Raw genomic sequence first — 27,272 nt, forward strand, 5'->3', positions numbered from 1 at the left:
GCAAAGCTAGTGCACCCAGAGGGGTTGCTATAGCTCATCCCGAAACTTGGGGCCTACAAAACAACAGCCAGAACTCTCTTGTCTTTATATATTATGCATTTTGTGTCAGCTCATTCAAACTGGTGGCTGTGAAATTCAAACCAAGAAAAAACCTCAGTTTCTCTTGCAACCTGTAACTTAAGAGAGGGATAGTGAAATCCCACCTGCCACCTCACCAGCTGCACTACAGACTGTGCCATTTGTCTGCGAGTGAGTCTGCTGCCTGGAGATGCAGTTCCTTCAGCAGCACACCCCCTGAAAGTCAACTGCATCTCCAGACAACATCCCAGCTAAAGTTCACCAGGTTAGCTGGCTGTCACTTTTGCTCTCAATGCAATCATTCCACCTGCCCCTGGGGAGATTTTTTTCCTCAGGGTAAGAATTTGCTTTTAGCCTCGGGGAAGAAAGCACTTTGTAGAAATTCCATCAGATTATGCCTTTAAAGTGTTTTATTAGCACTGAAGAGATTTAATCTTTGTGAACTTGATGTTTTTGTTGTGGTCTTTCATTACAGTTTACCAAGTGCTAGACACCAATACAAACTTACATATTCTGTTCCCCTTCTTCTTCACAAAAGCTTATTGAGACATTGGTGGCTCAGCACTCAGGAGGCAGAGGCAGGCAGATCTCTGTGAGTTCGAGGCCAGCCTCGTCTACATAGGGAGTTCCAGGATAGCCTCCAAAACAATACAGAGAAATGCTGTCTCAAAAACAACAACAAAAAAAGGTTATTGAGTAGTGAGTCACCAGCGATGAGAGCATCCACTCTCCCATTGCACAGGTGCTAGCGTAAGTAGGGTAACATGGTACTGAGGAAAAGAAACACTGCCTTTTGTACAAGGACCAAGAAAAAGTCTCTTTTTGCCACAAGTACAGACCTGATGTGCAAAGAACATGTGTACTCCCATTATTCAGACACAATAAATGTACACTTAACTTGAGTTTAATGACTCTTAACACTAGGGGTGAGAGCAGACAGGGTCTCACTATACAGCCAGAGTTGGTCTGAGACTTGTGACCTTCACTGCTCCACCTCCCATAAGCATAGACTGCTGGTGTATGTCACCATGACTACTCACACAATAAATATCCTGCCTCAGGCACGGCAACATCTGCTGGCAGAAACTTACCAGGCAGCTTTCATGCATCAGCACTGTGCTGGTTTAGTGTATTATTCCTTATACTCTAAGGCATGTTTCAGTTGCTTCTATCCATAACTCTCACATTTATACATTAACATTTAATAATTGCTTATCTGAAATAATGGCTTAGGTCACTTACCTCAAAAAAGTTGTCCCTTAACAACTCCTCCTTTAAAAGGGGTGGGAAGCAGGGAGAGAAAGGTAAATTTAAATTCTAATTACTGAAGACGAGTATCAAGGCATTTTGGGTTTTGTACAAAGTCAAGGACTTCAGGTAATAATCAGCCTCAGGGAACACTAGCCAGCTTTGCTTTTAGCCTCGAGGTCATTAAACTGCTCAGATATGTGTGAATCTGAGGTTATTTTGAGTCAGAGCTCCACTGTAGTGCAGGCTAGCTTGAACACTTGGCCACCCTCCTGTCTCATGCTCTGGACATTTTGGATTACAGGTTTCCAGGCATGCTCTCCTAGGGTGTTTATGCCTCCTGGGCAAGTCACAAGGCCCATGAACCTGGCCACCCTAGGACCCTGCAGGGCGGGGTAGGCAAGGTGACAGCAGGTGAGCTAGGCAAGGATTAGGAAGTGAGTCTGGCACCTTGCAGGCGATTACTCATGCTGCTTTCCTGAGAGCAGAATTTCTAGCCTCCTTCTGTGTCCAGCTAAAGTTCAACCCAACTGCTGTCACTTCCTGTCCGCGTAGGCTGGGGAAACCCGAGCGTCTGTGGGAGGGGAGGTAGTTAGACAGAACGACCAGGTAGCTCGCCGCGCGTGCATGTTGTCCACGTCCCTGGCGCGCACGCGCGGGTCGCAGCACCAACAGCTGGAGAGCCCGGGATCAGAGGAGTGTGCACACTGTCCGCGGGGGTCTGCGCGGGTGTGGCCCATGCCGCCAGCTCCACCTGGTCCAGGAGGCTACCCTGTTGCCTCCTGTCCCTGTCCCCAGGGTGTCAACACCCTCCTCTGTCACCCCACCACACCTGAGCAAAACTTTCCCCTTGCCTCCCCAATTGAAACTCCGGAGTCCGAAGCTGCTGCAAACCGCCCTGGCCCTAGCATCAAGGTTCTGGCCATCCCTGGAGCACAGCTAGGTGTTAGGAGGGTGATGTCCTAAAGCCGCGAGTGTCCTAAGCCAGGTGCGGTGGGGAAGGGGAGGGGTTGAGGCGGCGGGTAGGGGGGAGGGACCGGAGGGAGTGAGCAGGGGGAGGAGGTGACTCGAGCATTTAGACACCAGCCAGAGGATCAAGGCGGATGGCCCCAGGTGTAAGTGCAGAAAGCAGGCGAATCCTCGGCGCAATAAAGGTGAGTAATGGAGGGGCCCGGCGCGGGCCAGGCGAGGGGCGCGGGGCGGAGCGCGGCGGCGGGGCCGGGCCGAGTGGAGTGGGAAAGTAAAGTAGTGCGCCCCCCCCCCGCCGTCCTGGACCGTTACATCTTACCTGCCTCTGCGCCTAGCGGCTCGCGCGTCCGCCGGGGACGGTTAGCCTTGCCGAATCCCGCCGCCGCGCCCGGCCACTTTTCCGTCCGCGGGTGGAACGGCAGTTGCTTTTTCTGCACTTTCTCCACTCTTGCCGCCCCTCGGCGTCTCCCCGCGCCCGATCCTCCCTCCGCGCAGGCCGCGGTGGCGGGGAACGAACTTGGGGCGGGCGTGCGCGGGCTGCCGGGCGGGCACGGGCTGCGGGGCGGGCACGGGCGGGAGAGGACCGGCAGCCGCGGGCCAGCGAGCGGGAGCGCCCGCGGTAAAGTTGCGCCGTGCGCGCTCGCGGGCGGGAAGGTGGGGATGGGGACTCGCGGGACCGCCGCTACCGGGGTGCTCGCGGGGCTGGAGCTCCGCGCGTGCGGTGACCTTCGGGGGCTGAGCAGGGTCGGGCGGCCTCGAGCTGCTGCCGTGGGGCGAGCGTGTGCTGGACTCGCCGCCTGCTGCTCGCAGCCAGGAAGCAACACCGACTGGTCTGGAAGCCCGGGCAGCCCGAGTCCCCGCGGGCACGGGGCAGTGTGCATGTGCCTTGCTTTGACCCTTTCCGTTTGGAGAAGTTGTTACCTGGGCCAGACTCGCGAGCTCAGGGCAGATAATGAGTCCAGGGCAGATAATGGAGTTGGGCTGGTGCACAGGGTCGCGAGTGGGGCGGGTGGGGGAGGGGATGGACGGGGCTGAGGCCGGCTGTGCAGCTGCGCGTGGTATTGATTTGCTCGGATGTGCCAGGGAAATACTCCTTGGCCTGGCTGTAGAGTTTTTTGTTGTTGTTAGTTGTGGTGGTCTTTTTGTTTTTGTTTTTGTTTTAAGAAAGAGGGAAAGCCACAGGCACCAGGAGAGCATGCAACATGCCGACCTCACCTTGTTCTTCTTTTTCTGAGCTATCTGGAGCCTGGAAATGACCCATCTTTGAGTGAAGTCCTCAGTGCTGTAAACTCATTTCTCAGATAGGGAAGGTTGTTACAGATTGAGGGGGAGTTACAGAAAGAATTAGAGAACAGAGAGGTAAATGCTGGTAGGTATAAGCAAATGCTGAATAAAACTTGGGATCAGGGTAAAATTATTGATTAGCTATAGACCTAGAAATAATGTAATGAGAGTACAGAAAATGGGATGAGAATAAACATCCAGTATGTAAAAGCTAAGCAAAAAATGGGAAGAGGAAGAAGGGATAGTTCGTAGTAATGACTGCAGACACTGGTACTTCAGTGCATATACAATGACCGAATGCCCAGGCAGTGTTGTATAGAATAAAGTGGCAAAGTCCTGTTAAGATGCTTGTTACAAACCACATTCCTTTAAGGAACACATAGAAAGTTAGTGACAGGTTCCTGAGTCACACAAAAGCTGGGCCTGCATCATATCAGCCAACATTGACTTTGAGACAAAATGGATTTCAAGAGTCACTAAGTGATAGAAGCACCATTTAATTTTAAATTGATATATAGCTAATATACCTCTAAAATCTAGTAAGTAAAAAGGAGAGAGAGAAAAGAAAGAAAAAGGAAAAGAACCACAAAAGAAGGCAAATCCATTATATTATTGTCTGCTTTTTGGACTAAACTTCTTAGTAGGTGATAGAAGAGCAGAGAAAAATCAAGAAGAAAGATTTTAATAAGAGAGTTTACTAACTTGGTGTAATGGGCAGGTGTGGAACACTGTACCCCACAACCAAAACATTCTTTTTGAACATACAAAGATTATATAATCATGGTCAAATACAACCAGTTTAATAACATTTTAGCATTCAATATTTTGTGATTATAATAGCATTAATTTTGATGCAAGAGTCCTGGAAAATTAATGTGCTTCTTTCTGAATAGTGCGTGATTCAAAGAAACACAAGGAAAATTAGAAAATGTCTGTTACCAAGAAAGTACCATCAGAACTTGGGAATAGCCACTTTGAAGTTACTTTGCAGCATTAGAGACTGAAGAATAATAGCCATGAACCTCTGAGAACTAAAAAGGAGTAATGTGATATTCTTCTAATTGAAGTAAAACAGAGGGTTGGGGAGATAGCTCAGCAGGTAAATGGCTTACCATGAAAGCAGAGAACCCAGGTTCAAATCTCAGCACCCATGTAAAAGCTAAATGTGGCAGTGCAGTCCCATAACGCCAGGGCTGGGTGGCAGAAACAGGAGGCTCCTGAGAGCTCACTGGCCAGTTAGTCTAGTGATATGGCAAGCCCCAGATTAAGTGAGACACATCATCTCAAAAAATAAGGTGGAAAACTATAATAAAGGAGGATACCAAATGTAAACCTCTGGCCTCCACATGTGTATGATGAACAGGTGGGTGTACCTTCCCACATGAAAATGGGTTATGTAGTAATGAAATAGAGAATAAAAATAACTCAAAGTGAAACAGTGCCACTAAAGTAGTAGATTGACTGTAAAACCTATCAAAGCAAAAAATCAACAAGATCTGGGCCAAAAATGGGGTATGACTGTGGATATTTCAAGGTAGATCAATTACTGATCCTTAATGTAAGTTGATATAACTGAATGTCTAGGTCAAAAGGACAGATTTGAGCAAACTAGTTGAAAATTGAAGACTTAAAGCACCTAACAAAAATCCTCACAAAAGAAATGCCAACTCTAGACACTTTTACTAACAAGTTCTACAACACATCCATCAAACACTGAGTCTCATCCTGCAGGATCAGTCAGTAGTTTGGGGAAAGAGACAAAGAGTTCCTAACTTTATGAATCTAGAAGAAAAGTATGAGAAATGAAAATTAAAGAAAAACCTTAACACAAACATAGGTATAAAAGTTTATAAATATTGCTGTACTTGACCCAGCAGTGTATAAGAAACAATCTGTAGCAGCCAAGTTAGGTTTGTTCTAGAATTTCAAAATTGGTTGTAAAGATATCAGTTAATATAACTGATCACTACTTAGAGGAGGACATTGGTAGCATGTCATTGGATCCATTTTGTGTGATTATCTTTAGTTAATTCTGACTTTGTATTTAATAGATCATAATTCCTTTCTCCAGTTGTAAGATACCCCCAAATGTTTTAAGTAATACAGGAATTTTTAATTCTTTTATATTTTCTAAATTTAAATGACTTCTACCTTATGTCTTTTTATTAACCACATTTTATGAAGTTTAAAAAAGACATTTCCTTACCTTGTCATAGTTTTCAAATTTAAATCATGTCTGATGTTTCTCATTATTTCTTCTGTGTTTGTGGCAATCACATTTTCACAATCATTTAACCTTTGATGTGAGACACTGTTATCCTTGTTGAATAGGTCAGGGCTATCTCCAGCCATTCTGCTTGATGGGGTTGATGGATGCTACTGACAACCACCCAGAGAAAAGATAAAAATAAGCATCAGTTAGGAAAAGATGAGAAGTCATGATTGAGGTGATAGTTGAGAGGATAGGTCCCAACAGTTGGTTGAAGGAAGTCACTGTGCAGGATGGAAACGGGCATTCCAGGATGGGAATTCAAGTGTAAGAACTCACCAGTTGATAAGACAGATTTGAAACCATGAGGTCACACAGGGGGCACATGTATATTTTAAAGAGAAGAGGGTAGAAGATAGGATCTCAAAGGGGCTTTTTAGGGCCAGGTAGATAATACAAAAAAATCTCTGTAATAGAGACAGAGAAAGAACTGACCAGAATGACCAACCCAGGGATCCAGCTCTAATTAGGAAACCATACGCTTTCCATGGGACATGTTAGACCTTCTGTGAGGAAGTGGCTGAGATTCCAGCAGACTGACAGTACACTGGAGTTAGGGAACTAAGGTGTGGAAGTTGAAGTGCTTTAGGTAAGATCAGCCAGCTGCTGTATGTTGTGTGCCGTGCCTTAATCTGGTTTGACCCACACAGCCATCCTAGTTGAAGAGCTCAGAATGTATGAGAACGAGAAGGTGAGTTTTGTCTTGTGTTGTATTTCCATGCCAGGTACAGGGCAAGCTCAGAGACCAGTGGGTGGAAGAGCTGTGAAGCAGACATGCTGCTCTCTGTGTAGATGTGGGAACTGGGCAGGAGGAGGTGAAGTGACTTTGTAACTGTTCAGCTAGGAAAGGAGCCCAAGCTATAAGGTAGCAAGAGCCAAGGGACTCAGGGACTGGGACTCTCTGTCGCGTCACAGGGACATGAAGGCAGAAGGGGGAAATAAAATATTGGGCTTTATAATTTTTTGAGGTAAGATTGTTTGAAGTGATGACAAAAGTCGGATCTTGGAAGAGGAGGAAGGAGGCCATTATTATAGGTGCTCTAGAGGTATACTTGAAGACACTGGAAAACCTAAGAATAGAATCAGAATTTGATTAGAGAGGAACATCATGATCCAGGCCTCAGGAATTTACTTAATTGCAGATGTATAGATAAGGAACAGTAGAGCATAAAATGCATGTCTCATTTTCTTTCTGTGAGTTCTAACCTTTTTTAAAACATAGGTTCATGTTAGTTGGATCTGGCTTGCAAAAAGACTGAAATAAACTGAGTTTGATATTACTTATTCTCACTTATAAAATTGCTAGTAATAGTTTAAAAAGAATTCAGAATCTAAATATGTAAGTTTTTAAATTTACCTGATAAGCCAACCTTACATAAAATGAATTTTGAATGTTATATTTCACATACACACAAAACCTAAACCAAAAATCTTACTTTTTCAAATAGTAATACAGCAGGACTTTTGTGTGTGGCAGCACATCTCACCCATTTGATTGATGGCTGCCTGGTACATTTCTCAAAGATGGAACTGACTTTTGTTCCTCCATACCATTAGCACCTGCCCACTGAACTGTTGCTTTTCCCAGAATCCTTGCTGTCCTGTCTGTTGAGTTGCACCTTCTTGGCCTTGATAACAGCACCATGTGTAGGTGCCACCTCACGAAGTGGGCCATAGGTTCACTCATAAAATGGTTGTTTACTCCCATAATGAAGAGTATTTCTTAAATAAATATAGTAAATATTAATTTAAATTAATTAGAAGTATTGTATAGAGCTGACATCTAATAGTTCTGATTTTAAAAAATCACAGGTCAAAATATAGAAAGATTTTTCTAGATATGATCTGCTAGTTTCTACCAGAACAATGTGCTATGATTCAAGACTTAAGTGGTGAGGGGTTGGAGCTGTGAGAGGTAAGGGTTTGGCACAGGTTGGTTGGAGCTGTGTGAGCTGAGGTGTTAGAGGTGTGTGAGGTGAGGGGTTGGGGCAGTGTGAGGTGAGAGAGTGGGACAGTGTGAGGTGAGGAGTTAGAGGTGTATGAGGTGAGGAATCCCTGCAGTGTGAAGTGAGGGTGTGTGTGAGGTGAGGGTGTGTGTGAGGTGAGGGGTTGGGGCAGTGTGAGGTGAGGGTGTGTGTGAAGTGAGGGTGTGTGTGAGGTGAGGAGTTAGAGGTGTGTGAGGTGAGGGTGTGTGTGAGGTGAGGGTGTGTGTGAGGTGAGAGGTGGGATGTGTGAGGTGAGGGTGTGTGTGAGGTGAGGGGTTGGGGCAGTGTGAGGTGAGGGGTTGGAGCAGTGTGAGGTGAGGGTGTGTGTGAGGTGAGGAGTTAGAGGTGTGTGAGGTGAGGGTGTGTGTGAAGTGAGGGTGTGTGTGAGGTGAGGGTGTGTGTGAGGTGAGGGGTTGGGGCAGTGTGAGGTGAGGGGTTGGAGCAGTGTGAGGTGAGGGTGTGTGTGAGGTGAGGGTGTGTGTGAGGTGAGGAGTTAGAGGTGTGTGAGGTGAGGGTGTGTGTGAGGTGAGGGTGTGTGTGAGGTGAGGGGTTGGGGCAGTGTGAGGTGAGGGTGTGTGTGAGGTGAGGGTGTGTGTGAGGTGAGGGTGTGTGTGAGGTGAGGGGTTGGGGCAGTGTGAGGTGAGGGTGTGTGTGAGGTGAGGGGTTGGGGCAGTGTGAGGTGAGGGGTTGGGGCAGTGTGAGGTGAGGGTGTGTGTGAGGTGAGGGTGTGTGTGAGGTGAGGGTGTGTGTGAGGTGAGGGGTTGGGGCAGTGTGAGGTGAGGGTGTGTGTGAGGTGAGGGGTTGGGGCAGTGTGAGGTGAGGGGTTGGGGCAGTGTGAGGTGAGGGTGTGTGTGAGGTGAGGGTGTGTGTGAGGTGAGGGTGTGTGTGAGGTGAGAGAGTGGGACAGTGTGAGGTGAGGGTGTGTGTGAGGTGAGGGTGTGTGTGAGGTGAGGTGTTGGGGCAGTGTGAGGTGAGGGGTTGGGACAGGGTGAGGTGAGGAGTTAGAGGTGTGTGAGGTGAGGGATCCGTGCAGTGTGAGGTGAGGGGTTGGAGTAGATGTCAGCCTTAATTAGATGTGCTATCCAAATGATCTTAGATATTTTCGCAAATGAGTTCTGCATCTGTATTTTTGTCATTTAGTGTTTCATAATCCAGGCTCTTATATCACTCCATACATTAAGAACTACATTGAGTTGAAGAGTAAAGTATATACATTTTGAGAAATGAAAACAGATTGGGAGGGTTGTATTATATTATAAAGTCCTTTTAAAGCTATTTAAGACAGAAACAGTAATTTTACCTTTGAGAATTGCTTTCGTGACAAGATTATATTTGGGTGATGTAGAATTGTTTTTCCTCTCTAGATTTATTGCATATTCTAGCTATGTGGTGAATATTGATTTTGGTGCTCTGCTTTGTCTACCAGCACACTATTTACCAGAAGCTTGGCATCTTACTAACAGCATCAAGAACAAAGCAAGCCAGGCTGCTCCTCGAGGATCCTCTTTCCTATGGAGGGCTTGGGGATCCTGCCATCGAAGCAGTAGGTGGCAGTGGTCAGAAAGGAAGGTGATTAAAAGAAATTCATTAGCAGACAGCTCATTCATCCATGGGACACTCATGTTTTTTACATTCCCAGAGTTTGGCAGTACTGGAAAACTTAGGAGGCGTCCCTAATCGCAGATCTGTGAACAAAGATGAAGACACTCTTTTACTCTGACTTTGGTACCTTTGAGGAAAATTTAAGATAGAGAAAAGAAATAAAGGTTTTTAAGTGGGAAAGAACTTTAAAAGTCATCTAGTATGATTGTCTTATAGAAAGGACCAAGAGTCCTAGAACATTATATGTTCTGCCTTAGAAGCAGAAGCTGCGGGCCGCTTCCTTGCTACATTTGTTTGTTACCGGAGGAGGGACAGTCACTGGTGAGGACCTCATGACAGAAGAGCTGCTAGTTGTTGCCCTGCAGTATATGCACTGCGCCCACCATCCCACATCAGAAGATAAGCACTGTCAGTGTCTGTGTGGGAGACGCTGACCTCTGTACAGACAATGTCAGAAGAAGTTTCTCACTGACTTGGCTGTTCCAGCTACTGTTTCTAGTAAATAGTTGCTTTTCAGAACTCTAGTTACAGAGTTGTAATGTAAGTCTGAAAGCTGATGTGCAGAAACCTTGACCACCGAGAAGCCTGAGGGAAACACAATGCCTTCACAAGGCACTTCAGCAGATGCCTTAGCAGTTTGTATGACACATGATGGCATTGGAAATAATGTTTCTTTTAGTTACTTTTATACTTTATTAGTGCGTGTGGTGTGTTTGCATGGGTGTGTGCATGCCACGGCACACATGTGGAGGGCAACAAATAACTTTGGCCCTCTCCTTCACCTTCATGAAGGCTCCAGAGATCAAAGTTAGGTTGTCAGGCTTCTGTGATAAGCCCCTTTACCTGCTGAGCAATGGCACCAGTCCCAACAAATACTTAAGTGAAACTTGAGAGTCTAGTTTAGTTTTTCTTTTTGAAGTAAAGTTTGCATCCTAATGTACTCACTATGCCATGGTAAAGTAAAGAGCGGAGCACTTTTTGAAGAGTGCAATGAAATACCAAAAAAGTAGAAAATAACGTGTTATAAAATAAGCTTTCTTCACTGTCTTTTAGTGTATTTTCTTTATAAACTGCAAAAGGAATTTAATGAATCTTGTAAGGTTACACCCATGTCATTCAAGTCTTAAAAACACAAGCATGCATGTTTAATGAGCTATCATTCTCAGGATATTCTCTGTTGACTCAGCCTTTTCCTGGGAGTTAGGTGAGCTTTCCAGGTTTCTAGGGTGTGAGCTCTGTAGCACCTAAGTATAGCTAACCCTGGACAAATCAGGTGTCATGGTTTAGGTGAGAGCATTTCTAACACTCAGTATTGCCCCACTTCCTTTTCTCCAGGCTCTCAGGCTTATCTTTGATTGGCCTTGGACTCCGGATAGACCAGGATGGCCTTGAATTCAGAGATCCACCTGCTGTTGCCTCCTAGACGCTGAGATTAAAGGCATTCACCACCATGCCTGGGGTGCACTTTTCTACATCACCTTGTAGAGATTTCTGTTCTACTGGTACGATACAGTTCATCTGTGATAGTGCAGACTTAAAGTCTATCTCAGAGGTAGGAAACTTACTGTATTTATTATTTTTAGTCTCATAATGTGATGGGAAGAAAGTTAATTGCACAATACTAATTTAATTTTAATCATTTTATTTCTCCTACCTTTTTATTTTCAGAAACCTTTTACTACGGTAAATAAAATGGGATTTTATATTTTCTTTAAATTTTGAAATCCTTTAATCGGTGACAAATTTGAAGATTTATAATGCTTATGTTGAATTCTAGCTTTTCCTAGCTTTCATCATACTACAAAGCAGGAATTCTGCAATACGCTCCTGTCTGTTCTGTAGCTTGTGACTCTCTCAGTGATTTGTTGGCACAGGGCCCTTGCTTTCTAGTTGGGTATTTGCTGAGGACAATACTGTTGGAAGTGATGTTTACCCTTCATCAATAAACTGCACCCTTAGTTTTGGTTGGAAGTATGTAATATCTAAAGCAGCAGTAGAAAGTGAAATTTATATGCTATAAGACATAGGGATTTATTAACATATTTAAAGTTAATGAACTGTAATCTAAACTCCTATCAAAGGGAAATATTTGTGAATGGGAGTTCTGCTGGCTCTCCAATATACCATGCTTCATCAGTGTGTTTGTCCTTAATGTTTAAGTAAGATAAAATAGCATGTTTGGTAGAATTCAGTACTCTATGTTCTGTCATATACAAATTCTTCATATGATGTAGGCTAATAATACTGAACATGTAGGATACAAAGTTAATCTAAGTGCTATATTTTCACAAGTAAAATCAGTCTTTTACCTACTTGCCGTTTTCTCAAACTTGAAGTACTGCCCTTATTTTCTTAGTACTTACTGATCTCTTCAACATTAACTTTAGAAATAATAGTAATTTTATGAGAGGTGATTTTAAATACTGAATCATGTTTCATGTCTTTAAATTAAATGAAACCATCCACAAGTCTTAAAACTTAGGCTCTACTGTGGTTTTTCTACAATTCTGTTTCAGTAGTCACTACAAACAAATGTTCAGGAGTTTTACTGCACTTTAAATGCTGGTGGTGGTAATTTTGCAATTCATGTTTAAGGAGTATTTCTTTCACTTACTGCTGCATAGAAACCAGCCTTGAAGTTTAGTGGCTCAAGATACCAATAATCTACTCTCATAATTTTGAGGGCTGGCTACATGATTCTTCTGCCCTTTGCATCTTAGTGTGCGATGGTTGGAAGGGCAAGCGTCTTCTTCCCTAGCTGGCAGGCAGATGTACTTGGGGTTGTTCACCACATGGCAGGGATCTCAGAGTGGTCCAGGGACAAAGGCAGAAGCTTCTCCTTGTTTGTGTCACTGTGAATGTCTAATGATTGCGCTTTCATGAATAATGATTGCGGTTTCATGAATAATGACAGTAGACCCACCCCATGTGCCAAGGGAAGAGCCTAGAACCACTGGTCTCCGTATGCAGGGCAAATTAAAGCCACACTCCCAAGGTTTCCCTGCCCCAGTGACCCACCCTGTGACTTGGTATTCTAAGTTGGTGTTCCAGAAGATGGATGACTTCATTGTCCTTTCACAGAACAAATGGCAGCAATGACACTCAGGGTGAGCTCCTGTGCTGTCAGTCATCTCATTATCAGAGGACAACTGGCCATTAAGCCTGGTCTGCAGTGTTGATCCTCCATCTGCTTCTCAAAGATCTCAGGGGATGTTCGATGTTCAGAACAGCAAAGGTCTTCACCAAGATGACCTCTGTGTGTCCACACCCGAGAAGCTGTACTTTTCAAAATCTAGATTCTAAAATGTCCAAGAGTTCATTCTGCCCATTTTTTTTTATTTTTTAAAAAAGTCTATTACAGATGGATCACAGATAGTTTTACCAGCATATGAAAGTAGAGGAGAGTATACGGGATTAGACAGATACTTTAATTTTACCAGAATGTGAAGATAGAGGAGAGTGTAAGGGATAAGATAGATATTTTAAAAAATAAATTACTTAGTAATAAGAAACTAGACATAATACATTTTTCATATGCTACAAAAACAAGCTGACGAGAAGGCAAAAGGAAGGCTCACCCCGAAAGAGGGTAACACTTTCCACTATAGAATAGCCTGCTTTCCCAGACAATTAGCCTCACAGTTAGTACATGATGCATACACATGTGGAAAAACTTGTCAAGCTTTGCCAGGGACAGCAGATGAAAACATAACATGTCCTAATTAGCTAATTAAAAGCATAAGCATTTTGGAAAAGGACTCATACAATCCGGCCATTGTTTTGGTAAACATCTGCAAATTGTAGATTTCCTCAGACTTAGCCATAGTTTCTGCTTGATGTCTTAAAGTGAGTGCACTGTGTCTCTTCTCAAGGCTGAGGTGACTGCTAGTCATCAAAGTCTGGAATGTCATCATAGGAGTAACCCCGGTAGCCTTTGGATGCATAGTAGGCGATGCGCAAATGGTAAAATCCTGGCAGGAACACCAAAATGCCAATGATGAGGACAGGAACGGCTCGGTCTGCCCCCCCTTTGCTGATGTAGCCCGATAGCAGGAGAGAGCCTATGATTATGAGCAAGGTGCCAATCAAAAACAGCACGGTGGCAAGTGCAATGGCCTTATAAGGGATCTTAGGAGGGCTTTTCTTAAACTGAAGGTCAATGTAGCCATCGTCTGTGCTGGAAAGCCTTGAATATTTTACTTTACTACTGGGGATCCCAGTCGCCAGATTGGTACGAGATGGCATCATAACACGGTGACACAGCTAATTGGCTATCAATACCACACCAGAAACTTCAGAGCCACCTGCCTCTCTGCTCCCATCCCAAGCATCAAACAAGTGATTTTACTTTCCACATCATGTAGCTCCTGCGCGTGGCGCTGTGGGCAGCCTCCCGCCGACCTCCGCCGTCGCCACCCACGGGTCAGGACCCACGCGAACTTAGCACTAACAAAACTGGCTACGGGAAGCAGCCTCGGTGGCTGGGCGAGGCTCGCGGCTGGCTTCCGGGAGCGCGCTCCCAAACCCGACCCGCAGAGGGTGTCCCGCTCTCCATTAGGCGCGCGAGCACCGCCCATTCTGCCCATTTTGTTGGTTAACACAGATTCTGTAGCTAGCCTGAATCAAGGGAAATATGCTCTTTATGGCAAGAACACTGAACAAAAATAAATGGATGGTGATAATGTGACTTCCATGTGCTTCAGGAGTCCAGTGGAGGTCTTTGAGCATATACTATAAGATAAATTAAAGATATTTTAGTAATATATTATAATTATCTCAAGTCTTTATCCTTCATACTTATCACTGATATATGTATAATATTTGTCAAGACATTCTGATAGTTCCAGTCTGAAAACGCTATAGCAATTAGGTTACTTACAGGTTTTCAAGCATCAATGAATGCTATAGCTAGTTATACACTATACCATACAGGTTATAGTGGACTGCTATTTGGCAAAAGTAATTTAAATAGTTTATTGACTCTTCCTCTCACCATAGTTCTACATTGTACATTATATTCTACTTTCAATTTTCCAGAACAATCTTGTGACTATCTTAAGCAGCCACTCCCTACTCCTATCAGCTCCAGAAATTTTATTTTATGATCTGTTTTCCAGATCACTAGCCATTTGGATTTAAGATGCTGAGTAATTAAAATAATTTTCCCATGGTCATTTTTCCTTTTCTCCATGGCGATGGAGATGAAACACAAGGTTTTGTACATGCTAAGCAACAAGCACTTATCAGAAACGTCCCCCCACCCCAGTTGTCATATTTAGTAAAGACAGAAAAAGACAACACTTCCTAAGGTTTTCTTTATGAGTCTGCTGTTGTTTGTTCTAGTCTTCCTCCAACCTATAAGACTACCAATGCAGAGTTTCACTTACCAAGTCAGAGTCACAGAAACCTGGTCCTCAGAGAAAAGTAAGTAAAATAAGTGTCCTGATTTGCTCTGGAAAATAATATTCCAGATAAGTAGTTTTAAACAATGTCTACAAAAGGCAAAAGTACTGTTACAAAACATAATTAAAAGAATGGAGGTAGGCATAAAGAACAACTTTGGAATCCTAAAAATGAGTTGCTATTAGAATATAGCAGAAAGAGAAAGAGATTTGTGTGTGTGTGTGAGTGTGTGTGTGTGTGTGTGTGTGTGTGTGTGTCTATCTGCCTGTCTGTCTGTCTGTCTGTCTGTCTGTGTGTTTTTGTGTGTAGGGAAAGAGGGAAGGCCTGGGTATTTGGGATTTTCCTGTTCTTGCCAAGTTGACACTTAGAAGAGAAATTGAAACAGTTTTGTTTCAGACACTGTTCTATAAAGAAACACTTTTCCATTATGGTAAGAGTTTGCTCTTGTATCATTGGTTCTAGAAATAGACTCTTAGCTAAACTAAGAGACTGAGAAGGAAAACATTTTGCAAAGATAGTTCCAAGAATTCTTAGGAGTTGCTGTAGTTTCTTAAGCAGTGATATTTCTTGTGGTCTGTTTTTATCAGGCACAGCAAGTCAGATCCAGTGAAGGCCTAGACTGTGTGGCATTCAGCCATTAGGGAAATACCATTGAGGCTGCAGCAGAGTTTGTGCTCACCTAAGTGGAGAGGGTGCCATCTGAAATTCTGTCCCACCATACTGTGGCCATGTGGCATGCAGACTCATCATTGCCAACATTCTGGGAAGGATCCTGAAATTAAGAGTTTATGTGGGTTAGTTGCTAATTGTAATAAAATATAACAGCCTGTTCTGATCGGTGTACTAAGCATGTTATATCTTTGGCAAATAGTTGGCCCTCACTTCTGACTTATAAAAGACCTCAAGAGACAATTTATTTATTTATTTATTTATTTTGGTTTTATGAGACAGGGTTTCTCTGTATTGTTTTGGAGGCCTTGAACTCACAGAGATCTGCCTGCCTCTGCCTCCCGGAGTGCTGGGATTAAGGGCATGCACCACCACAGCCCGGCCAAGAGACAATTTAAAAATAAAGAAAACTATAAATATTGAAAGACAGAAAAGAGGAAGGTAAAGAAGAAAGGCTGTCTTCAAGCATAAAGTATAATGTAATGTGTGTTACATTTTTACTTTTAAGTTCTAGAAGCTATTCCCAGTCACCAGAAGAGTGTTCATGCTTCTAAGTGGCTGCCTCACAAGTTCAGTCATCTGAAACTGAAAATGCAAAACTGGTGACTCAAGGAAAGAGAGCATGTAGTATGTCAGGAGTCAGTGCACTAGGTAAATGAGAGTATTATGTTTTCTCCTTACCTCAAAAATAAAGAATGGAAGAGTGCATCCAGTATCAGCTTAAATGGAGAAGAAGCTTGAAGCAGTCCCACTGAACTCAGGAATGAGACAGGGCTGCCCACTGTCCCTACTTCTTTTAGATATTGTGCTCAAAGCAACCAGCTGGAGCAGTAAGGCAAAAGAAGGAAATTAAAAAGACATCCATCCCTATTTGTAGATGATGTATTCTATGTACAAGATCTAAAAACTCTACCAGAAAACTTGCAGATCAACCTGAACAAACCAACAGCTTTTCTATACAGCAACATCAAATTTAAAGGAAGAATTTGTAAACACACTTCAATTCATCATAGCCTCAAAGAAAATTAATATATAGAAATAAGTTTGACAAAGGAGGTGAAGGGCCTCCACAATGAAAAATTTAAACCTCTGAAAGATTAAATTAAGGCAATAGAAAGTGGAATGATAAGGAGTCCCATATTCATGGATTGATAGAATTAATATTTATGAAAATTACCATTTTACCAAAAGTCACTTACAGATTCAGTACAAAGCCAGTCAAGTTCCCCATCTCATTCATCACAGAAGTAGAAAAAACTATCCTGAAATTCATATGGAACCACAAAAGACTGCAGATAGAAAAAATCCTGAGAAAATGTTGGATTACCATTCCAAATCTCAAGATTTAAAACAGAGCCATAGTAATTAAAATAGTAAAGTACTATCAGAAAAACATACATGTAGACCAGTAAAGCAAAACTTGAAACCCAAACAAGAGTACAAATGACTTCAGCCATTAAAAGATGCCAAATCCTATGCTTAAGAAGAAAGTATCTTCAGTAAGTAGAAAATTGGATGTTCACATATAGAAGAATGAAATTAGATCCATATCAATCACCTTGCATTAAAACTAACTTCAAGTGGATCAAAACCCAATTGTGAAACCTGAAACACCAAAACTTCTAGAAGAACACTTAGACATAATCTACATGATGCTCGTGTAGGAAAGAACTTTGTGACTAGGACTCCATTTGCTCAAAAATTAGGCCTCTCAGTTGAAAAGTAAGACTTCATTAAACTAAAAAGCTTCTACACAGCTAAAGGAAAAAAGAAAGAGGATCTTTGTCAGATATATATCTGACAGAGGATTAATTTCCAGAATACATAAAGAATTTTAAGAAGTCTGAAAAAAATGGGGCTGAGATCTGAACTAGGAGTTCTCAAAAGAAGAAATAAAAATAGTTGAGAACTATCTCAGAAATGCTCACCATGCCTTGCAATTAGGGAAATGTAAATCAAACAACTTTAAGGTTTTACCTTAGCCTAGTCAGAATGGTAAAAATCAAAACAACCAATAACAAATGCTAGAAAGGATGTGGCAGAAAAGGAACCCTCATTCACTGTCGATGGAATGGCAAACTGGCCCAGCCACTTTGTAATCAGTGTGGAAAACTGTCAACAAGCTAAAAATATGTCTACCTTGTGACCCAGCTATACCACTCCTTAACATGGCAAAGGACAGCATTTTACTCCATTAACACTTGTGCAGCCTTTCTCATTGCTGCTCCATTCACAATAGCTAGAAAATACAATTTGAATGATCTTCAGTAGATGAATGAATATTGGAAATGCGGTACATATACACAATGGGATATTATTCAGCTGTAAAGAAAAATAGATTATTAGGTAAGTGGATGAAACTGGGAAAGAGTTAGGTGATCCAGACCCAGAAAGACAAGCATAACATATTCTCTCTTATCTTGGGTTCCTAGCTTCAAATCTTTGTATGGGAGTATGTAATCTAGAGTAACTGCCAGGAGGTTTCCAGTGCATTATAGGTAATTGCTGTTGCCCTTGTTTGCCTCCTGGAGGTGGAAGGCAAGTCCCTATTGATGAAGACACTATGTACTTCAGACACAGGGCCCAGAGGACCCAAATTAGGTCTGATCTGAAAGCCTCCTCACTAAGGACCAGCTTTCCCAAGGAGGGAAGCAATGAGTGTCCTGCCTAGCTATTACACCTGTGAACCATCACAACCACCATGGCACAGTAACCGGTAGAGTGCAATAGTGGCATGTATACCTTGGTGGTAACCAACAGTTCTTGATTTGGACTTAGAACCTGTTCAACAAGAGAGAAATCATACCCGGAGTATTGCAAAACCTAGCTAACTACCCAGGGCTAATGAAGTCATGAATTTTGTAGAAAAATCCATAGCTGCCACTTTACTAAACCAGCAGAATCCCTACCTACATTCTAAATAGTCATTGTTGCACCCATATGCAAGTGTAGTCCTCACCCCTCATCCAGGAAAATTCTCTTTATAATAGAGACTGTTATAGAAAACGACAGCTGATCAAAATGCAGAATTGTGGAGCCCAGTTCCAACCAATACATCTATGACATAACTCCTGCACCTTAGACCCAGGGATAATTACTGAATAGGGGGTGGAAAGATTGTAAGAGCCAGGAAAACAAGAGTTTTCTGTGAGATATGTTTCCTAGTAATGTCAGAAGCTACATCCATAAAGTTTCAGCAACATGGTGAACAAGTACTTACTGAACAAGGACTACACCAATATCCAAACTAATGTGGAAGGAGGAAAGCTCATGAGGCTTGAGCCCTAGACAAAGATCTACAGTCAACCAAGGAATGCTGAGAATGGGAGACATAGTCCTCTCCAGGGCAAAGCAGGCCAATTGGTTATCTGATGCCAATTTGCCCTGAAAAAACATGCAAGTAACATTATATTGACTGAGAAAGTTGTATTTTTTAGGAATGCCCCACACACACATGTATGCTCATGCACACACGCAAACACACACACACACACACACACACAGAGAGAGAGAGAGAGAGAGAGAGAGAGAGAGAGAGAGAGAGGCCATGAATGAAAGAGATCAAGGAGTGGTTATATTGGAGTGTTTGGAGCGGGAAATTATGTAATTAAATAACATAATCCCACAACCTGATAAGAAATCTCTAAACTTTTTTAAAGCAAAAGAATAGCAGAAACAAGATGCAGCTGGTATCAGAACAAAGTCACCTCTTAAGAACTAGTAATCTTGAGTACCAGTAGGCCCATGAAAATAGTGATGTCATAGAGGTATAGTGTGGGTGATGACTGATCCAAGAGAGGTCAAGTTGTTGGGGATACAATCATTGTAGGGCAATTTGAAAACCTAGGAAATAACATCGCATTTTTAATGCTAGAAATGAAGTAAAATAGATTTTAAAATTTTCTTAAAAGTAAGCAGAATTTGGTAATCTTGGTTCCCTAACAGCAAATTCATTATCAAATAGGGTCAATTTAGGTCTAAGTAAAGAGGCTATCAGTTGGCTCAGATGATCATTATTTCTCATCCTGTCCAAAAATACCAGTGTAGAAATGGACCAAAGACCCTAATGTAAGAGCTGGAACTCTGAAGCTAAGGAAAACATTTTAAGATATAGGAACAGATGAGGACCTACTAAGAGACTGCAGTAGGTTAGGCGGCAGTACCAATGGAACACAAATGGGGCTGCTGTGAGGCTGGGGTATTGATAATTGCCAAAATCAACTTTGTCTTGTTTAAAATGATGCATAAAACTTAAACTAAGCATGTGAAGAGACTATCTGAGAGTGGGAGGACATCTTCCAGCTGTGTGTCTGGCAGATACTGTCCAGAGTACACAAGGAGCTAAGATCTTGATGCCAAAAACCTCAATACAGACTAGCAAATGAGCTAATGAATAATTTTCATTATTCTGAAAAAAATGTTCAGTATCTTTTGGAATTAGGGAAATGTAAATTAAAGCTGCAATGTATCTCAACAAGTGGAATGGCTCTCATTTTAGGAAACAGTAACAAATTCTTGGATGGAGGTGGGGAGGGAATCTTGCACAGTATTAATTTTTTGGATTGTATAATTTCCTCTTTTAAATCTAAAGTGAGAAAAACTGAATTCACTTGACCTTCTTGTGAGCAGCAGTTTCCTTTATGGCAGTACTCCCTGCCCCTCAGATCTGCTTCTGTCATGCATGGTGGTGGTGTAGCTCAGGATATATATGACTGATCCCTGGCACAAGGACTTACTGTACTGGGCTATATAATATAGATTCCTGTGATGTGGGGTCATTCTGCTTCCCCTGAGGTACATTGACTCCTGGAAGAGCATCTCTTTAACAATTGGCAGACCCTGGTATATGCCCCAGCAACACAGTAAAGGAATGGACGGATGAATGATTGATAAAATGAAATGCCTATAATGTGTGATTTTTTTATGACTCAGTCGTAAATGCAAAGTTCAGATAACGGGTCATTTACAAAGCAAAACCACATTATTTTTAAGATCTTAAATCTCCTATGAAGATGTTCATTACATTGTACCATTTTGACTCAAATATCTTAAACTAATTAATCATATATTTCAGGTTTCTAAGTATCAATATTTTAGTTTCTGGGTCACACAGACATTTCAAACAGATGGAGCCAAGTGGTTTCTGTATTTCATTGCCAGCTTAGTTCTTTGCCTATGCCCCAACTTCTCACTCTTTGATCCCCTTTCAACGAAACCTATTTACTTGTACTTGCACAATGTGCAGAATTAGTCTTCGTGAATGTGTGTGTGTGTGTCCCACCTTAAATAAGGGCGACAAAGCAAGTGAATGACTAGATTGGATTGTGATATTTTAGAATTGTTTTCATACAGGTCACACCTGTTAAATTACCTACTGTCATACTTATTGTCATGTGGAAGCTTGCTTGAAAAGCTAGGAACACCAATCTCTGTAACTTTTTTCTTCAGTTCATTGCATTGAGCCCCCTGGGCTTGCTGCAGGCTAGTACCCTGCCCTGCTTCTGTAACATGTCTTTAAAGACACAGACTGTGTACAATTTGGTATTGAGAAACTCAAAGAGTTTAAAATGCAGTTAGTTTTCACACTAGACAGTAGAGATGTTTTCTTCAAGTCAAATGAGTGGTCTTATTATCTAGAATGTTGATTCTCAACTGTGGGTTGCCTAAGGCCTTCAGAAAACAGACTTTGTTTTGTTGTTCGAGACAGGGTTTCTCTGTGTAACTCTGTGTTAGCTGTTCTGGAACTAGCTATGTAGAACTGAATGGCCTTGAACTCAGAGAAATCCACCTGCCTCTGTCTCCTGAGTTCTGGGATTAAAGATTTGAGCCACCATTACCTGGCTCCAGAAAACAGATTTTTACATTACAACTCATAACAGCAAAATTATAGTTATGAAGTAGCAATGAAACAATTTTATGGTTGGGGGTCACCACAACATGAGGAACTGTATGAAGGAGTTGTAGCCTTAGGGAGGTTGAGAACAACTAGTTCAAGAGAGAGAAATAAAAACAGAATCAGATCAATAAAAACTTTATACAGTGCTATAGAATCTCAAATTTCCATATACCCAAAAGATGCACATTCATACAACAAGGACATCTGTTCAACCATATTCATGGCAGCATTATTTGTAATAGCCAGAACCTGGAAGCAACCTAGATGCCCCTCAACTGAAGAATGGATAGAGAAAATGTGGTACATTTACACAACGGAGAACTACTCAGTGGGAAAAAAAAACAATGGAATATTGAAATTCACTGGCAAATGGATGGAACTAGAAGAAACCATCCTTAGTGAAGTAACCCAGTCACAAAAAGACAAACATGTTATGTACTCACTCAAATATAGATTTTAGACATGGAGTAAAGGATTATCAGCCTACAATCCACACTGTCAGACAAGGTAGGAAACAAGGAGGACCATAAGAGAGACATACATGGTCTCCTGGAGAAGGGAAAAGAAAGGGATAAAGTCTGAGCTAATTGGGAGCATGGGAGTGGGGAGAGAGAGTTAGGAGAAAGATAAGGGGAGAAGAGGAGGGGTGGGAAGGACATGAGAGAGCAAAAAGATTGAGTCAGGAGAATAGAGGAGAGCAAGACAAGAGATACCATAATAGAGGGAGCCATTATAGGTTTAAAGACAAATCTGGCACTAGGGAAATGTCCAGAGATCTACAAGTTTGACTCCAACTAACTATATAAGCAATAGGGGAGGGACTACCTTAAATGCCCTTCCTTTATAATGAGATTGATGATTAACTTATATGCCATCCTAGAGCCTTCATCAAGTAGCTGATGGAAGCAGAAGCAGACACCCACAGCTAAACAATGAGCTGAACTCTGGAACTCAGTAGCAGAGAGGAAGGAGTGATGAGCAAAAGGGTCAAGACCAGGTTGGGGAAACCCACAGAAATAGCTGAACAAGGGGGAGCTCATGGACCCCAGACTGATAGCTGGGAAACCAGCATAGGACTATTCCAGATCTCTGACCGTGGATGTCATTTTGGAGGTCTGGTTAATCTATGGGGCCTCTAGTAGTGGATCAGTATTTATCCCTACTACAGGAATGGACTTTGGGAACCTACTCCACATAGAATGATACTCTCTGAGCTTAGACACTCAGGGGAAGGTCTAGGCCCTGCTGGGGCTGGAGAGATGGCTCAATGTTTACAGCATGTAGTGTTTTTGCAGAGGACCTTAGCTTGGGTCCCAGCACCTATGTCAGGTGTCTGGCAATCACTATGATTCAATTTGAAGTGAACTGGACACAAGTGACCTCTGGGGGCACCAGGATATCAACACACACACATACACACACACACACACACACACAAGCATAATTAAAATCAAAACTATAGAATCTTCTTTTCCTACACCTCAGCAACATTTGCTGTCACTTATTTTTCTTTTCTTTTTTTTTGGGGGGTGGGGAGGTTTTGGGACAGTGCTTCTCTGTGGCTTTGGAGCCTATCCTTGAACTAGCTCTTGTAGACCAGGCTGGTCTTGAACTCACAGAAATCACCTGGCTCTGCCTCCTGAGTGCTGGGACTGAAATCATTTGTTTTCTTGATGACAGCCATTCTGACTGGAGGGAAATGAATTCCAAATTAGTTGGGTTTTTGTTGTTTGTTTATTTATGTATTTATTGAGACAGGGTTTCTCTGTGTATCCCTAGCTATCCTGGAACTTACTCTATAGACCAGGCTGGCCTCCAGCCCAGAGACCCACCTGCTTTTGCCTCCTGAGTGCTAGGATTAAGGTGTGCACCACCACGGCCCAGCCCAAATCAATTTTAGTTTGTATTTCCCTGATAGATAAGAATGTGGTACACATTTTCAAATACTTATTGGCAATTCGCATTTCTTCTTTGGAGCTCTCTGCAAGCTCCAAAAGCTATAGAGACAACTGCGGGCTTAAGGTTTGTGAGTTGCCACCAGTACTGGGCTGGGCTTTTTGGTGATCCCTACTCCTATAAAGATCCCTCCTCAACACTTCTGTTAGTATCCCCAATAAAAGCCCCTCGACTTACCAAGTGGGGCTTTGCTACAATCATTACTTTGGTCTGATGAAGGTGCTTTTTCTTGAGTGCATGGACATGTGTTTTATCGCCCCAGAAAGGTCTGTTATATAATAGATACGTATGTTCCTTCAATTCCTAGTGCTTTCCAAGATTTTATCATGAGAGGATCTGAACTTGTAGGCATCTTTCCCTGCATTAGTTGAAATGATTCTATGTTTTCTTTCAGTATTTTTTCCTTTGAGACAGGATTTCATGCAGCCCACACTGGCCTCACACTTGCTATGTAGCCGAGGATATCATTAAGCTCTGGATCCTCCTGCTGCTACCATCTTGTGATCATAGGTGCACACCATCTTGTCTGATGACTTGAGCACGGACTTTCTGTCCTGAAGTCTATTTATGTGCCGAACTCTTCTTAGTGATTTTTGTATGTCCAACTATCCTTGCACGGCTGGAAGGAAACCAACTTTGTTTCTTTCTTTTTTTTTCTTTTTTGGTTTTATGAGACAGGGTTTCTCTGTATTGTTTTGGAAGCTGTCAGTCCAGCCTGGCCTCGAACTCACAGAGATCTGCCTGCCTCTGCCTCCCGAGTGCTGGGATTAAAGGTGTGCACCACCACCACCCGGCTTCCAACTTTGTTTCTTGAATTTGCCAGGATTTTAGTAAAATTTGTATGTCTGTGTTCATCAAGGAAACCAGTCCTTATTTTTCTTTTTTGTCACTTCCTTATGCATTTTGAGTATTATGATAAGGCTTGCTCTTTAGGATAGGTTTGGGTGAGTTCCTTCTGTTCTAAGTTACAAAACAGTCTGAGGACCTCTGGTGTTTGCTCTTCTTGAAAGGGTTGGTATAATTTAGCAGTGAACTCATCTGCTCCTGGGATTTTCTGTGTTGGAAGACTTTTTTTGGCAGAGGGTGAGGGGTTGAGACAGGATTTCCCTGAGTAACAGCCTTGGCTGTCCCAAAACTCACTCAGTGTTCTGACATGTAACATGGCAGAAGAGAGCACCAAATCATGTTATGGATGGGTGTGAGCCACCATGTGGTTGCTGGGAATTGAACTCAGGACCTCTGGAAGAGTAGCCAGTGCTCTTAACCTCCGAGCCATCTTTCCAGCCCAAACAATCCTATTATACATATCAATCCCCCCCATTCCCTTGCCCTCCCATTGTCCCATGTCCCCTGTCCCCGTACTTACCCCCACAACCCAACCCCATCCACTCCCCAAGGATAGTGACACCCTCCACGGGAGATGATGGAAGACTGTCACATCATTTGGTGGAGGGCCTAGGTCCTCTTTCGTGTATCTGGGCTGCAACAGTATCCCTCCATAGGGAATAGGCTCCCAAAGTCCTTTGTGCACTAGGGATCACCAGTGGTCCCACTGTTAGAGGTCCCATAGATGGGCCAAGCCTCCTAGCTAGTCCCCTTTCTTTAAAAATGTTATTCATTTTTGTCTATGTATATGAGTGCACAAATGCTATAGCATGTGTGTGGAGGTCAGGAGACAACCATGAGGGTTAGTTATCTCTTTATACCACGTGGTGCCTAGGGGTTCAACTCAAGTCCTCAGTTTTGGCTACAATATAAATTGCCTACTGAGCCCTGACTTTCTTTGGAAATTATTATTATTGGCATTGATATTATTATGTATGTGTGTATCTGTGTGTGTGTTTATATGTCTCTCTGTGCATCACTGTGTATGTTTGTGCGTGTGTACCTGTATCTGTATGTGTGTCTGTGTATATGCACATGAGTGTGTGTGTGTGTGTGTGTGTGTGTGTGCGTACGCGTGCAAATGATGTGGAGGACAACTTAGTCAAGTCCCTTCTCTTTTCCTATCTTTATGTAGATTCCAGGAACAGAACTCAGGTCACTAGACTTCTGTGACAAGAGCCATCTGCCCTTTGTCACTTCTGACTGATTTTGGCGTGAAGTCTATTTTACCCAATACAAGAATAGCTACCCCAGCTTGATGGATTGTCTTTCATTTCTTGGGCTCTCTGTTTGTGGGTGTGTTTGCCAGAGAGGTGTGTTTTTTGGAGACAAGAGATAATTGGATCCAGTTTTTCCAGCTTGACAGTGATGGGGCTGGAGACATGGCTCAGTGGTTAAGAGTGTGGACTGTTCTTCCAGATGATCTGGCCTAGTTCTCAGGGCCAACTGGGCACTGACCACAGGGGGATCTGGTCTCTGAGTGCACCTCCACTCATTCATATATGCACACAGACTTCCATGCTGCACAGTGAGTAACCTCAGCTACACTCCTGTGTGTGGCCTCAGCTACACTCCTGTGTGTGACCTCAGCTACACTCCTGTGTGTGGCCTCAGCTACACTCCTGTGTGTGACCTCAGCTACACTTTTGTGTGTGACCTCAGCTACACTCCTGTGAGTGACCTCAGCTACACTCCTGTGTGTAACCTCAGCTACACTCCTGTGTGTGGCCTCAGCTACACTCCTGTGTATAACCTCAGCTACAGTGCTGTGAGTAACCTCAGCTACACTCCTGTGTGACCTCAGCTACACTCTTGTGTGTGATCTCAGCTACACTCCTGTGAGTAACCTCAGCTACACTGCTGTGAGTAACCTCAGCTACACTCCTGTAAGCAATCTGGATGAGCTCACTGGTTCACCAAGATGGACTCTTGAGTTATACTTGCTTTGCCATTTTGTCAGTGCCTTATCTGGGATGAGTAGACATTTGCTCATGCTTCCCCTAAGTACTGTTGTATGTCAAAACGAAGTGTTGAATTAGATTTGCATATGTGGAAAATAGACTCGGAGGTGTGGAAATGGAGCACTGAAGAAATCAAAGCAGCTTGAGGACATACCAGCATTTATCTCTGCAACTAACTAGAAGATGCATGTTCACTGGCTGCCTGTTTGCCCAGTACCATGCTTTCTTTGTCATGAGTAATGATTTACCCTTAAAGTCTGAATAATAGGCTGGAGAGATGGCTCAGGTGCCAAGAGCACTCAGAGCTCTTGCACAGGACCCAGGTCAGTTCCCTTCTTCCATAAGGCAACTTAAACTCCTGTGAGTTCAGTACCAGGGGATCAGATGCCCTGTTTTGGGCCCTTCTGGCATCTGTGCACCTACGACATAAAGACTATCATGTAAATAAAACTTAAAATAAAATACACTTTAGAAAATTGTGATGGCTTATGGGTTAAAGCCACTGGGCGCTCTTCTAAAGAACTCAGGTCTGATTCCTAGCACCCACACAACAGCTCACAACTACCTATCACTCTGGGCCATTTGACACTCTCTTGTGGCCACTGCTAGCACCAGGCATACAAGTGGTCCACGACATACATGTAGGCAAAACGCCCATCACATAAAATAAAATGTTAATATTGGAAAATTGTGCACCAAAATAAATTCTAACTTCCAGAGAGAGAGAGAGAGAGAGAGAGAGAGAGAGAGAGAGAGAGAGAGAGAGAAGACAGATAGACAGACAGGTAGACAGACAGATAGACAGACAGGTAGACAGACAGATAGACAGACAGAGACTAAGAGACAGAAAGGAGAGAGAGAGATGGGGAAAACGTTAAGTTGAACTAGAGAACACTCAGCCTATGGTCATTAATGCAAGATTTTCTCAAACACATTTTTACTTTATACAGTCATAGAATCAAGCTCTGAACAGCTGTCTTGATAACTTGTATAGTTTCAAGACTTTTTTCTTATTGGATCCCTGAATTATGTATGAATGCTTTACATTTTTATGAAATCATAGTATA

General features: G+C 42.8%; 1 protein-coding gene and 2 long non-coding RNA genes across 4 annotated transcripts; 1 reads left to right on the forward strand and 2 right to left on the reverse strand.

Annotated features, from left to right (window-relative positions):
• Positions 1–1,005: 1,005 nt before the first annotated feature.
• Positions 1,006–2,944, reverse strand: LOC121136989. The gene is made up of 2 exons (XR_005874201.1): positions 2,615–2,944; positions 1,006–1,900 (listed from the first exon to the last, which is right to left on the reverse strand). It is a non-coding gene; the product is annotated as an uncharacterized LOC121136989 (long non-coding RNA).
• On the forward strand, positions 1,899–15,707 carry LOC121137004. Its single transcript, XR_005874216.1, has 3 exons — positions 1,899–2,314; positions 14,779–14,859; positions 15,426–15,707. It is a non-coding gene; the product is annotated as an uncharacterized LOC121137004 (long non-coding RNA).
• Positions 12,843–13,975, reverse strand: LOC121136963 (transmembrane protein 230). Of its 2 annotated transcripts, XM_040738596.1 has the most exons (2): positions 13,462–13,975; positions 12,843–13,406 (listed from the first exon to the last, which is right to left on the reverse strand). In XM_040738596.1, the coding sequence occupies exons 1-2, from the start codon at positions 13,681–13,683 to the stop codon at positions 13,158–13,160; spliced, it is 471 nt and encodes a 156-aa protein (XP_040594530.1). In that variant the 5' UTR covers positions 13,684–13,975; the 3' UTR covers positions 12,843–13,157. The 2 variants fall into 2 exon arrangements, with proteins under 2 accessions (XP_040594530.1, XP_040594577.1); XM_040738643.1 differs by having other exon boundaries at positions 12,843–13,974.
• Positions 15,708–27,272: the final 11,565 nt, after the last annotated feature.

The sequence above is a fragment of the Mesocricetus auratus genome, unplaced genomic scaffold, assembly GCF_017639785.1.
Source record: "Mesocricetus auratus isolate SY011 unplaced genomic scaffold, BCM_Maur_2.0 Super-Scaffold_2245, whole genome shotgun sequence".
Classification (NCBI taxonomy): domain Eukaryota; kingdom Metazoa; phylum Chordata; class Mammalia; order Rodentia; family Cricetidae; genus Mesocricetus; species Mesocricetus auratus.